The sequence below is a fragment of the Notothenia coriiceps genome, unplaced genomic scaffold (genome assembly GCF_000735185.1).
Source record: "Notothenia coriiceps isolate Sejong01 unplaced genomic scaffold, NC01 NC01_scaffold00029195, whole genome shotgun sequence".
Classification (NCBI taxonomy): Eukaryota; Metazoa; Chordata; class Actinopteri; order Perciformes; family Nototheniidae; genus Notothenia; species Notothenia coriiceps.
In genome coordinates, this window is record NW_011361896.1 from 359,866 (window position 1) to 371,081 (window position 11,216).

Genomic DNA, 11,216 nt, shown 5'->3' on the forward strand with positions numbered 1-11,216 from the left:
CAAGTAGAGTCGTAGAGCTAGCCTTGTTTAGCCTGTAAGCACTCCGCGTAGAATTCCGGGTACATTACTGGTACACCCAAAGAATCCGAGGCCGTCGTTGAACGCACTCGCCCCGTTTTAGAACCCGTACGGTTTTAAACGCTTCGCCTGGAACGCTCCAAGTAAAAGCACAACTTAAACAACAGTTAACGGAAGATTCATTCGCGTAGGCACTCCGTAGAACAATAGTAGCCCGCTAGCCGTAGGAGCGGGGCTATGTCGTGTTTCCATCGGGTTGTTTTATTGCACAACAAAATCATGTAAACATATTATGTAAATAACCCAATTTGTGTTCTGTGAAACTGAAAAGGATATAATATATTATTTTGAAGGCGAGTTGACAGGAAATTGTTGTTGCTATGGAAACAAAATTACGGAGAAAACGTAATATCTTCTACATATAAAGTAAAGAACAAAGTCTGAAAATATCAGTACAGTATCATAGTACTTTAACATAATCATTTTCGTTACTTTCGTTGCAGTTGTATGTCTTAAATGTAATGTAAATGTTGCCTTCGTGTGTGGTTCGGGGCCATCTTCGTGCAAAATTCACAATTCCATATTCGTGTGTCCATCGGGTGTCAATTTCGGGACAGTGTGACAGGGGCTTAAGACAGATAACAGACTTAGGGTTGGTCGTAAACGTCAACACACAGAAAGGTTAAATATTTAGGAGTAAGGAAGAATTATTCTTTGACACTTAGGAGTAAGAGACAGAAATATTCCCTTACAAGTGTCTAAAGATGGTTCCACACGTCTCTCTATAATACAACACTCACATGTTTCTGACAGTTAAAACTACTTTCAGGACAACTTGTGAACATGGCCTTTGTTCACCAGCTTCACCGCTTCCTCTACCTTTAATATGCTGCAGTTTCCCTGATAGAATCCTCCACACACTAGTATTTAGAATGGTGAAAGGTCAAAATAAATACCGTTTTCATAGAAAGTATAAGATTCATAAGAGACACCCTGTTGTTCCAGGTCTTAATGTCACTAAGGTATGTCCAAAGTCTGGCCCGCAGTCAGATTTAATACGGCCTGCAGCTTCGGTCTTATAATGGACTCTTTGCTAAAGCGGATTGAACAGTATATACTGACTTTTTTCACCACACACTGCACACACACTGCACACACACCGATCTTAAATGTCTGGACGAAAATAGAAATTGATGTGTGATTTATTTTGTATTGCATTTCGGTGATGGACGAGATATTTCCCTGAAACATTTCTGTTGAATATTTTAGATTATTATTTTTCAGGCCTGATTCTGACTGGCACCCCACTTCACTAAAAACAGGTCAAACCCGCTACAAAGTTAAGGTATTTCCTATAGTCTGTTCAACGTTATCTGACTCTCCAGATATGAATTTGTTTTTAGGATTGTTCACACTTGCCTGAGTGGCTGATATTTAGTTATATTGTCTTTTGAAAAATAAAAATAAATGTGACAATGAAAATTGTGATATAACAGTGTGTATGTATGTTCTTTTTATGTTTAGAAAATGTCAGAAGGAACAATGGCACATATTCACATTATCAAATCTGGCCCTCTTTGAAAAAGATCGAGACAATGATCACATGCCTCATCACCAGTTGTTTTTTTTCAGTACCAGTTCTTTGCTCTCATATCAAACAGTGGCTGGAATATTTGTTTAGAACTGGAATTTTGTTTCCATACGATCTGAGAGGGCTAATTGTACTTCTTCTTTATCTTACAGAATGTGACTGTTTGTAAACTCTGTACATGACACAATGAGGTTGGATTAAAAGCAGCTCAGAGTGCAAAGCCACAGCTGTCTCACCACAGGGGGAAGGTCCTCTTTTTGTCCCGTCCCATGCGGTTGCGGTTGATGGTGGTGGAGCAGGGCACAGCATCCAGGTGGTGGGAGCTGTTGGGTAGGGTGGGCACCCACTGACTGCTCCTCTTGCCCTTCTGCTCCCTGAGAGAAGGACACACGATGTTGACAAGGGTAATACAAATGGGTGGATGATGTATTGAATATATCCAGTATATTCAAATATAATTTACGTGCCATGTCACAAGATTTATTTATCTTTAATTAGATTCTCTATTGAATAATATAGTTTTAAAAGCAGGCCGGGTTAAATGCAGGACGGACAGACTGAGGCACGCACACTTGAGATTAGGGATGCTCCGATCGAGATTGGCCGATACTCACTCTCTACCGATCGATTGGTGCTCTCTAAAAATGCCGATCGCGAGAGCCGATCGCATGACCTAAAATACATGACACTTTTCTCTGTGTGCGGCAAAACAAGCTCGCCAAAATGGCTTCACCGGTCTGGCAGTATTTTAAGGTGTCTGAAAATGACAATAAAATAGTGGTATGCAACGTGTGTGAAGCAGAAATCCTGCAGCTCCGCCCACTGTGAAGGACCGGTGAGCGGAGCAACAGACACACAAGAGTTAGACCAAACACACTTAGCTATTTGATCTACCTCTGGAACTAGCTAAACTAGTTATAAATATATTTATTCTTCTCTGTCGGGTCACTCATTACTGGGTCAGTGAGCTGCATATCCCAAAATTGGCGATCGGAGCGTCCCTACTTCAAACACTTAATTCAATAATAGAATCTGCTCAGCAGTATTGTCTCTGTTCACAATGACCCTCAGCACCTGGAAATAACCAAGTGCTGCAATGATGTTCAATTTCACAGTGCTAACTGTAGAGTTGACGAAGCAGACAAATGACCTAAAACTATTTTGATAATCAAATCATCTTTAAAATAGTTTGTCATGCAATACTGGCAGACAATCACCACATGTTCACCGACGAAGAACCCAGAGATTTCCTGCTTAACTCGGATTGAATTCTTATTAAACTGAAAATCTTTAGGACATTTAAATAAACTTCTTGGACAAAGGATTTTATTGTGATGTAACAAGGTCATTGAACAACAGTACTATGGGATTAAAATATAATATGCAACATGACGATAGAAGTGCACTGCTTACCGTTAAGATTTTGCTGCGCTCTAGTTTTATCTGCAGTGAACAAAAAAGGGGTTGGGACATTAAACAATGTCAAACAAAGAAAAGAAACACATTCACATATTTGTAACTGCTGTTAAGTCAAAGGAGGTGACTTGTGTCTGCAGCATCTGTCCACCCAGCGTCAGGGTTAAGCCACATGTAAACAATATGACTCGATAGATTTAGCTAGCTTTTGATCATTAAAACACCAACTTACCCTCTTCTTCAGTCGGAGCTCCAGTGCATTTGCTCTTTGTCGGTTCTGTTGATGCTGCAGGAGCAGCTTCTGAGACGGTGGGGGAGCTGTGGGTCGGGAGGAGGAACTGCTCCGTGTCCCTCGTCTCGCCCCTACGCCGATGCCTTCCCGGTATGCGCGTTTGATCGGTGGCAGAGCGGTTGAGCCCTCCGACTCTCCACTCTCCTCATCGCTGGTAGACTGGAGTGGGGGGGCAGGGAGAGAAGATAGGTGAGTATGAACATGAAACATATGAACACATTGTGTGAGTGAGAGAGAGAGAGACACAGAGTGAGGATATGCTTACCTCTGAGCCCGAGTCTTTTCCATGGTAACATTTGGGACACTCCCAGCAGCTGGGTAGATCTTTATTGATTTTCCCTTCACCAGGCTCCTGAAACAGCAAACAGTTCAAATGTCTGAGGGTGTTTCTCAATCTCGAGGACGCTTGCTTGGTAGCACATGTCTTCCGAGTCACTTGCTTCAGAAGCGAGGCAAGAATACTTCCTGGCATTCGGAAAACTGAGGCCGTTTCTCAATCGTGAGTACACATGGTGCAGAGCAACTATTTCAAGTATACTACGCCATCGAGTGGCGCAGAATGCTGGGCATTTAACGTGCATTCAAACAGTCCTTCGGCGCCACTCGATGACGTAGTATGCTTGAAATAGTTGCTCTGCAGCATGTTTACTCGTGATTGAGAAACGGCCAAAGAGTGGAACAGGCTAGCAAGTGTGCAGGTGTGCATCACATGAGAAGCCCCGCCTTACATTTTCCGCCACACATTTGGGGAAATTGATCCGTGCGCAAAGCATTGTGGGGATTTTAAGACCGCGGAGTCTACACATGTGCAGCCTCGAAATGTCTGCAAACGAAGTACGCTGGGCTCGGTAGAATTCCAAGTATGTTGGACATTTAAACAGTCCTTTGGCGCCACTCGATGACATAGTATGCTTGAAATAGTGTCTCTGGAGCAGCTTTACTCGAGATTGAGAAACACCCAGAATCAGCTCTTCAGACCTGCGCATGCAGCTTTAGAGGGAGCAAAACAGATCATGCCATAATTAGGCAGTGCACTCAGTTCATAGTCTCACTGTTAGAAGCAGATTACCTTATTGCATTGACGATGGACTATCTGCGAGCACACAGAGCACTCCATCAGGGAGTGAGTGCTGGGATTTGATTCGTCAGATTCCCCTTCTACACATATGGCACATCGCGCTGTGTTCGGTAAGGCGGGCTGAGGAGGAGATAAACGTTATTTACTCCAAGGTTAAACATAATATAGTCCTTTTAGATATGATGATGATAAACATTACTATGAGTTCAAATTCTGTTTTATGGTAATTATGATTACCACTACTTTTGACATCATTTAATTTACCTTATTTAACTAGCCTGACATTGAACATACACACAGACAACTCACCGCGAGACACCGTCTCATGATGCAGCCCTTCTTCATGCGCCCCGGACCACCAAACTTCCTCATGTCGTGGCAGAACTGGCAGGTGCCGCACTCTTTCCTGCAGCAGGCGGCGCAGCGCTTACACCTGACCCGCCGGCGCCGCAGGGCGGAGATGGAGGAGCGCTTGATGGACCTCAGGGGCTTGGTGCCCAAGCGAGGACGGTAAATGACGGGGGGAGGGGGAGTGGGGGGCTGGTACCATGAAGGCTGAATGAGGGACATCAGTGAGAAAGTAAGGAAGGTAGGTTAGAATTATGGAAGCACTATACAAGGGAAATATGGACTTTCAGAACACTAATACTTTAATATAAAGATGGTTTCTGCTTTAAACTGCTTTCAGAATTTAAAAAAAGTAAAGTGCAATTTTCTCCTGACTCATTTGATAACAAATAGCAGGTGGGAATATATTATTTAGACTTATACTTGAATGTGAAAAAGAAACAATATATTATGACATACTTTGTACTTCCAGCTACCTCGAAGTGTGTAAACATGTGTTCTGTACTCACCCTTTTGGGCCACTTGACGATGGGCTCTCCAGTGTAGGACAGTTTGGCGTCATCATTGACATGCCCCTTTAGAAGAGTCTGAAAAAGTGCAAAGGAGAAAAGACAAGTTTTAAGACGACAAAATCAAATATATCTAAAGGTCCACATTAGCAAAGTAGTAGCATCCAGCGTGAGTTGATTGAGAGAGGAACACGGCTCTCACCTTCACGTCATCGAGCAGGGCGTCGGGGTTCAGGATGCCCACAGGGACGCACTTCTTCTGCTCCGGCAGCCCCTCCAGCTTCCCCAAGAGGTTCCACAGCCCCTCCAGCTCAAAGGGAGTCAGCAGGTGTTGAGCTTGAGTCTCTTTAGCTTCCTCTTCGTCCTGTTCTTTGACCGCCTCTTCCTTTATCTCCTTGTTCTCAGTGTCGCTGTCGACTCCATTTGAGGTGCCATTCTTGTTGGAGTCGATGTTTTCCATGTCAGCCTTGGTCAGTCCTGAAAACAGAGAAGACACAATCGTTGAAGTTTATGTCAGTGAGCGATTCATTACTAGGTCTGTGTGACAAAGAGAACTAAATGAGGGTAGTTGTGTTTTCTTGTGTTCCTCCGTCCTCACCTACGCCCAGGGAGTATTTTTTGAACTCAGGAGTGAGGTGGGAGATGTTGGTCTGACAGTAGAGGTATCTCTCCAGGACGTACCAGCACATCTCATAGTAAAAAGGGTAGCGGAACTTTGCTGGCACCTAGAGGAGGAGGAGAGAAACAGAAGTGTCTCAAATGTTTTCCATGTCTCGTCAAATGCCAATGACAGAAATGTAAATGTAAACTATGTTTGTTAGCTGCTATATTAACTACAAATCAAGTTCTACTTAAGAAGCGGGTGGTGCTCCAGCTGTATTCTTTTAGTTGTCGATCAACAAAAACTTGTGTTCTAACCCAATTCTAGAAAATATTCTTGTTTTGTCTCCCACGATTGTCAACATGCATGACAAATCCACATGTTTCGTGAGTGTCGTTTTTCATTTTTATCAGCTACATTAAGTCTTAGTAACTTACTCTAATTATTATAATGAGTTCTACTTACCCAAGTATAAAGATTGTGAAATGGTGTGTTAGTGCTACTGCTATCGGATTGTTACTCAGTGTTGGCAGATGTCCTAAACTTATGATTCAAAATGTGTTGAGGAGAGAAATAAGTACAAATCTGTGTACCCTTAGCTTGATGGGGGATGAAAACCTAGTCATGTTGAAAGAATTATATCAAAAGTGTTTTTCCACAGAAGACTCTGAATCACGTGTTGCATAATCACAAAATGTGTGTCATGGTGTTTGTGTATCCACAGCAGAATAAAAAGACCACAGCTGATGTGAGGCGCTGCTCACCCGTGTGCGATCCTCGATGCTGTAGATGTTGAGCTGCATGGGGATGTTAAAAGCTGTGGAGGAAATTCCCCCCAAACACCAACGTGTCCTCTGGGGTGTACACAGCATGGATCCACCCTGCAACAAACAACACACGAGACGCTGTAGCTGCGTAGTGCTCACGTGTGTGTTTGCTTTTCGGGGTCTGTATACGGCTCCCGTATTTTCTTTACATACCTGATGGGATTATGAAGGTGTTTCCTTGCTTGAGTTCTATCCTCTGACAGTCAAAGCACTTGTCCCCGAGGAAGATGTCTCCCTGTTTTCCTGATAACACCCAGTTCTCGTACATCTCCAGGTTCTGGGGTGTGGGTGGAATCAGCCAGAACACCTGTAAGGGTCCCAGGTAAAAAGGTCACGTTGATTGTCTTCGGTCAACATTTACATAAAGACACCGCCAGGGCACTCGTGTGCATTTAAATCTGTGTAACAGATATTAAATTTAATATAGAGTGAAATGAAATGAAGATGCTAAATACTACTAGACTAGGATTATTTAGCATCAAAATTCTGAGCAGGGTGACTGGTAAACGGCTTTTTTCCTAGTGTGTGAAAAGCCCCGAAAAATGTACGTCATTCAGGAGTAAAAAAACATTGCTTCCTTTCACCATGTCATATTCAAGTCGTGTGTGACAGTATTTATCAGAAAACTCAAAGGCCGTTGGGTCACCACAGGCAGCCAAAACTGAAATGTATGATTTGTGTGCCGTGACACCCGGACTGACCTTTCCTCCTCGCAGGATGTGGTACCAGACGGAAGTGCCTCCAAAGTCGATGTGGAAATCTGTGAAGCAGCCCTGCACACTCATGAGACAGTACCTGAGAGGAGTGGAGGAAACAAGGACACACAAGGTGGATTTGAATAACAGGATAAAGTGTTGAAAATAAAAAACAGGCATTAAGAGACTATGAATTGAATCAAGACTATGCCTGCTGTAGGATATGATATGAGTAATGTATCCCAACTAAAGCAGAGCACATGTAATATGTTTTAAGCCTCTGGTTTACTCACTTCTGCACTTTGGGATAATGCATGTCTATGATGGCGTTAGTGGAGTCTCTCTGTCTCTCCTTGAGATGGCGAGGCCACATGTTGTCCACCCAGTCAATGAGGTCCACCTGGACAAAAGGGAAAAAGAAAAGTAATATAAAACATACATTCAATGTGTGTGCACCAAACTCAGACTGTGATAAGTGACTCTGCTTTATGCATGTAGGCTTTAAAACAGAGGAGAAATGATTGGGATAAATAGCTCTTCTTTCTTAACAGAGAATTTTCTGGTAAATCATCTTTTTGTGACTTAAAGGTGTCAGAGTTCCAAAACGACATTGTCAATGTGCACTAGGGCTGTGCAATTAATCTTATTTTAATCTCGATCACGATTTTGGCTGGCAACGATTACTAAAACAACGTAATCGAAATAAAACGATTATTATTTTTATTTATTTTAAAAATTGTTTTTTATTTGTTTTTCAGTAGAATTACACTTAAAAATTTCAGGGTAATCAACTGTTAAAAACATACTGTTCAATTCTTTTTCAATAAATGTATGTTTTTAATAATCGTCGATACTCAATTATTGACCCAAATAATCGTGATTATGATTTTTGTCCATAATGGCACAGCCCTAACGTGCACATCGGGGCTGTTGTAAAACACTAACAAGTTCATGTGTGTATTCTCACCGAAGCCGGTCGTTTGACCAGATTCTCCAGCTTGGTGTGGCTGAACTCCAGACTGATGACGTTGTAGAGTTTTTCTCTCTCTGATGGCGGCGTGTCATAGTAGCGTCTCCACTGAGCCATCGACATCTCGATTCCTTTCTGGGTGTTCACATCCATCACGTCAACAATTCGTCGACTTCCTGAAAAATAATTCATTGGAGTTCAGTAACAGTGCAAAAATGTATTATCCTAAAATACTCATTGCCATTGTGTGTATTACTTTTATATTGATTTGAATGTCTAGAAATTACAGCCTGAATATTGGGAGCTGTGATTGCCACTTTACAGTTAGTTTAGCATTTCCTTCATTTATATCTTGCTACTTGCTCAAAGATATATATAAAAAGTGTTCAAATTGTTCTATAGGTCCAGCCCGTTGTGTACAAAGATGAAAGCCATTAAATGGGAACTTACCGACAAACAACTTGACATCACTCACACTGAAATCAGAGTCTGGCATTCTGCAAGAGAAACAAATCAAAGAGCGTGTTATTAAAAATTAAAAAAAAGAAGAATCTCCAAACACAAACATGTTAAGTGGGTTATTAGTATTAGCTTTGAAATAACTCACAATCAGCTAGAATACCTTTATGTAAGAAAACTAACAACAAAGAAATATGTTTAGAGACAAACAATGTGGCTTACTGTATGCCAAGGCCGTTGGCTACCTCAAAGATAATGGGCTCCCTGAGCCCTTCCCTCTGGATGTACTCAAATGTGAAATCTAGAAAAACCAAGCAACAGAGTATGTAAAACAAACAGTTAGCATGCATCATCTTTACATTTAATCAGACATGTTTCTTATTGAAATGATATCCCAAGAATATCTTGGATTAGTTTGAACCTCTCACCTTTTCCCTCCATGTGTTTGATCAATTCAGAGTTAAACCTGCTGCACTGCAGCTTCTCGTCCAGGTCGAACATCCTTTTCCCTTCAATTTCATCGTCTGAGATTCCATCGTCTTGGTAGCGGCGCCGCGTCCCTGTACGCTGAGGACAAAACACAGATTCTGTTAACCTCTAGATTAGACATGAGAAACAATAGTGAGCAACAGAAAGAGAACAAGATAAGAGGACAGGAATAACTGGCAGGGAGACATGTTGGATGTTTTATTGCAAAAAAGATCATTCAGATCCAGCTTGATTAAAGAAGACAATCAGACACACAGCAATGCTGATATGTAGATCACAAATATGTGAAGTAACAGACTAAAGACGTAATGATTTTCTTGGGAAGGAAAACAAACAACTAATATAAACCAGTATTCAATGAAAAACTAATGAGTGACTTTTGTGATATATAAGCCTCATAAATGGTTTACTTTTCACTGGGCTATTTTTACTGAACATCCTAACTGAGAAAATAATGTTGAACATGTATTTTGGTTAATAGAAGCTTACAGTGATTATATAATATATACATAACTAAAAAATACAAATAAATTATTCTTAACCCGAACAATGGATTCTTCATTTTAAAAAAAAGGCGAATGTTCTCTGGCATCCACTTTCTAGAAAGATTATTTTGAATTACATTTTTTTTTAAAAGGTAGGTTTGAGCTGCAGGTTTTTTAAAGATATTTGTATTCATTTTGCTAAAAAGGATTATCAAATGTCCTTGACATTTTTTTTGTGGAAATGTGTTAAAATTCGTTGCATGGGTTAGCTGCTTTTAATTAATATATGATATGACTGTCATCATTTAATAATTAATTACAAAAAACTGAAATGGTATGGAATGACCCTTAATGCATTTTTAAAATGTTCTTGTTTAATTGGTTAGATATGAGGTGACACCCAAGGGAGCTGCCCTCAATATCTCAGTGGTAAAAGGGATCTCAAATGAGTGATAAACTAATGCTTTCACAAGTCACAAATAATACATCCAAACAGATCATTCAGCCAGAATACCAAATCAGCTCATGTGGTAACCAAACAATACAGCATCACAATAGCACGGGTTAATCTTCCACACATTGACCCCCCTCTTCTGCCCGCCTGCCATTCACCCTATGCAGCACTGCTTGGCTAGACAGATGGATAAAGGACAACACCCCCGCTCTCACATCTCCCCACCCCCATAGCACAAATGTGGTATTATCTAAACTCAGATACTCCTCACTATCATAACTGAGCGGAAAGACAATAAGATGCAACTGAAAACTGTTTTATAAGATTAAAGCCACCAATGCTGATGTTTCCATATAAAGTAATAAAACTGTCAAAGGAAATAAAAAAAATGCAATTAAGGAACACTTTATGTGGGCTTTTATTAGGCTTCTGTGTGTTCAACAAATAAGCCTAGACATGATTTCCATAACTAAATCCACACTGGTAGAATTAGCTTTATTATATTTAGATATGCATAATTTTCCCCCACACCACTACTATCAATCATATTTCTCAGAGTACACAGTAGGACGTTTTAAAGCACTGACTTAATGACTTTACAACCATGGGAAAAGATAGTAAGGAGGTGAAACAGGGTATCACAGCACAGTTAAACAGTGAACTTGACCTTCTGTTGAACTCTTTAGACAGGTTCATTACTGTTGTTATTAGGGTGGCACACAAAACAAAAAAGGGACCACTACTGTCATTACCCAATGTGCCAAAATAAATTAGTCCACACAATCAAATACAATGGTTTACATCCACTAGACTTACTTCATGTAGCCATATCAAATAGGGTATCCTTTCACACATGATGATGAAAACCACACACAACATTGTAAATTACAATGTTGTGTGTGGTTTTCATCATCATGTGTGAAAGGATACCCTATTTGATATGGCTACATGAAGTAAGTCTAGTGGATGTAAACCATTGTATTT

General features: G+C 40.9%; 2 protein-coding genes across 2 annotated transcripts in view; one reads left to right on the top strand and one right to left on the bottom strand.

Moving 5' to 3' along the window:
* kdm2ab (lysine (K)-specific demethylase 2Ab) overlaps positions 1 to 10,386 on the bottom strand; it is a 15,040-nt gene extending 4,654 nt beyond the window's left edge. Inside the window, 18 exon segments of the mRNA XM_010786479.1 lie at positions 3,023 to 3,052; positions 3,258 to 3,476; positions 3,583 to 3,669; positions 4,387 to 4,515; positions 4,705 to 4,950; positions 5,253 to 5,330; positions 5,455 to 5,729; positions 5,851 to 5,977; positions 6,618 to 6,668; positions 6,670 to 6,734; positions 6,834 to 6,987; positions 7,382 to 7,475; positions 7,669 to 7,775; positions 8,343 to 8,521; positions 8,796 to 8,842; positions 9,027 to 9,105; positions 9,233 to 9,371; positions 10,324 to 10,386. Coding sequence (XP_010784781.1) covers positions 3,023 to 3,052; positions 3,258 to 3,476; positions 3,583 to 3,669; positions 4,387 to 4,515; positions 4,705 to 4,950; positions 5,253 to 5,330; positions 5,455 to 5,729; positions 5,851 to 5,977; positions 6,618 to 6,668; positions 6,670 to 6,734; positions 6,834 to 6,987; positions 7,382 to 7,475; positions 7,669 to 7,775; positions 8,343 to 8,521; positions 8,796 to 8,842; positions 9,027 to 9,105; positions 9,233 to 9,371; positions 10,324 to 10,386 — 2,169 coding nt within the window.
* A 450-nt stretch (positions 10,387 to 10,836) lies between these two features.
* The window catches only part of stx3b (syntaxin 3b), an 8,502-nt gene continuing 8,122 nt past the window's right edge, over positions 10,837 to 11,216 (top strand). The window contains exon 1 of the mRNA XM_010786480.1: positions 10,837 to 10,867. Coding sequence (XP_010784782.1) covers positions 10,837 to 10,867 — 31 coding nt within the window. The remainder of the gene's footprint in view (positions 10,868 to 11,216) is intronic.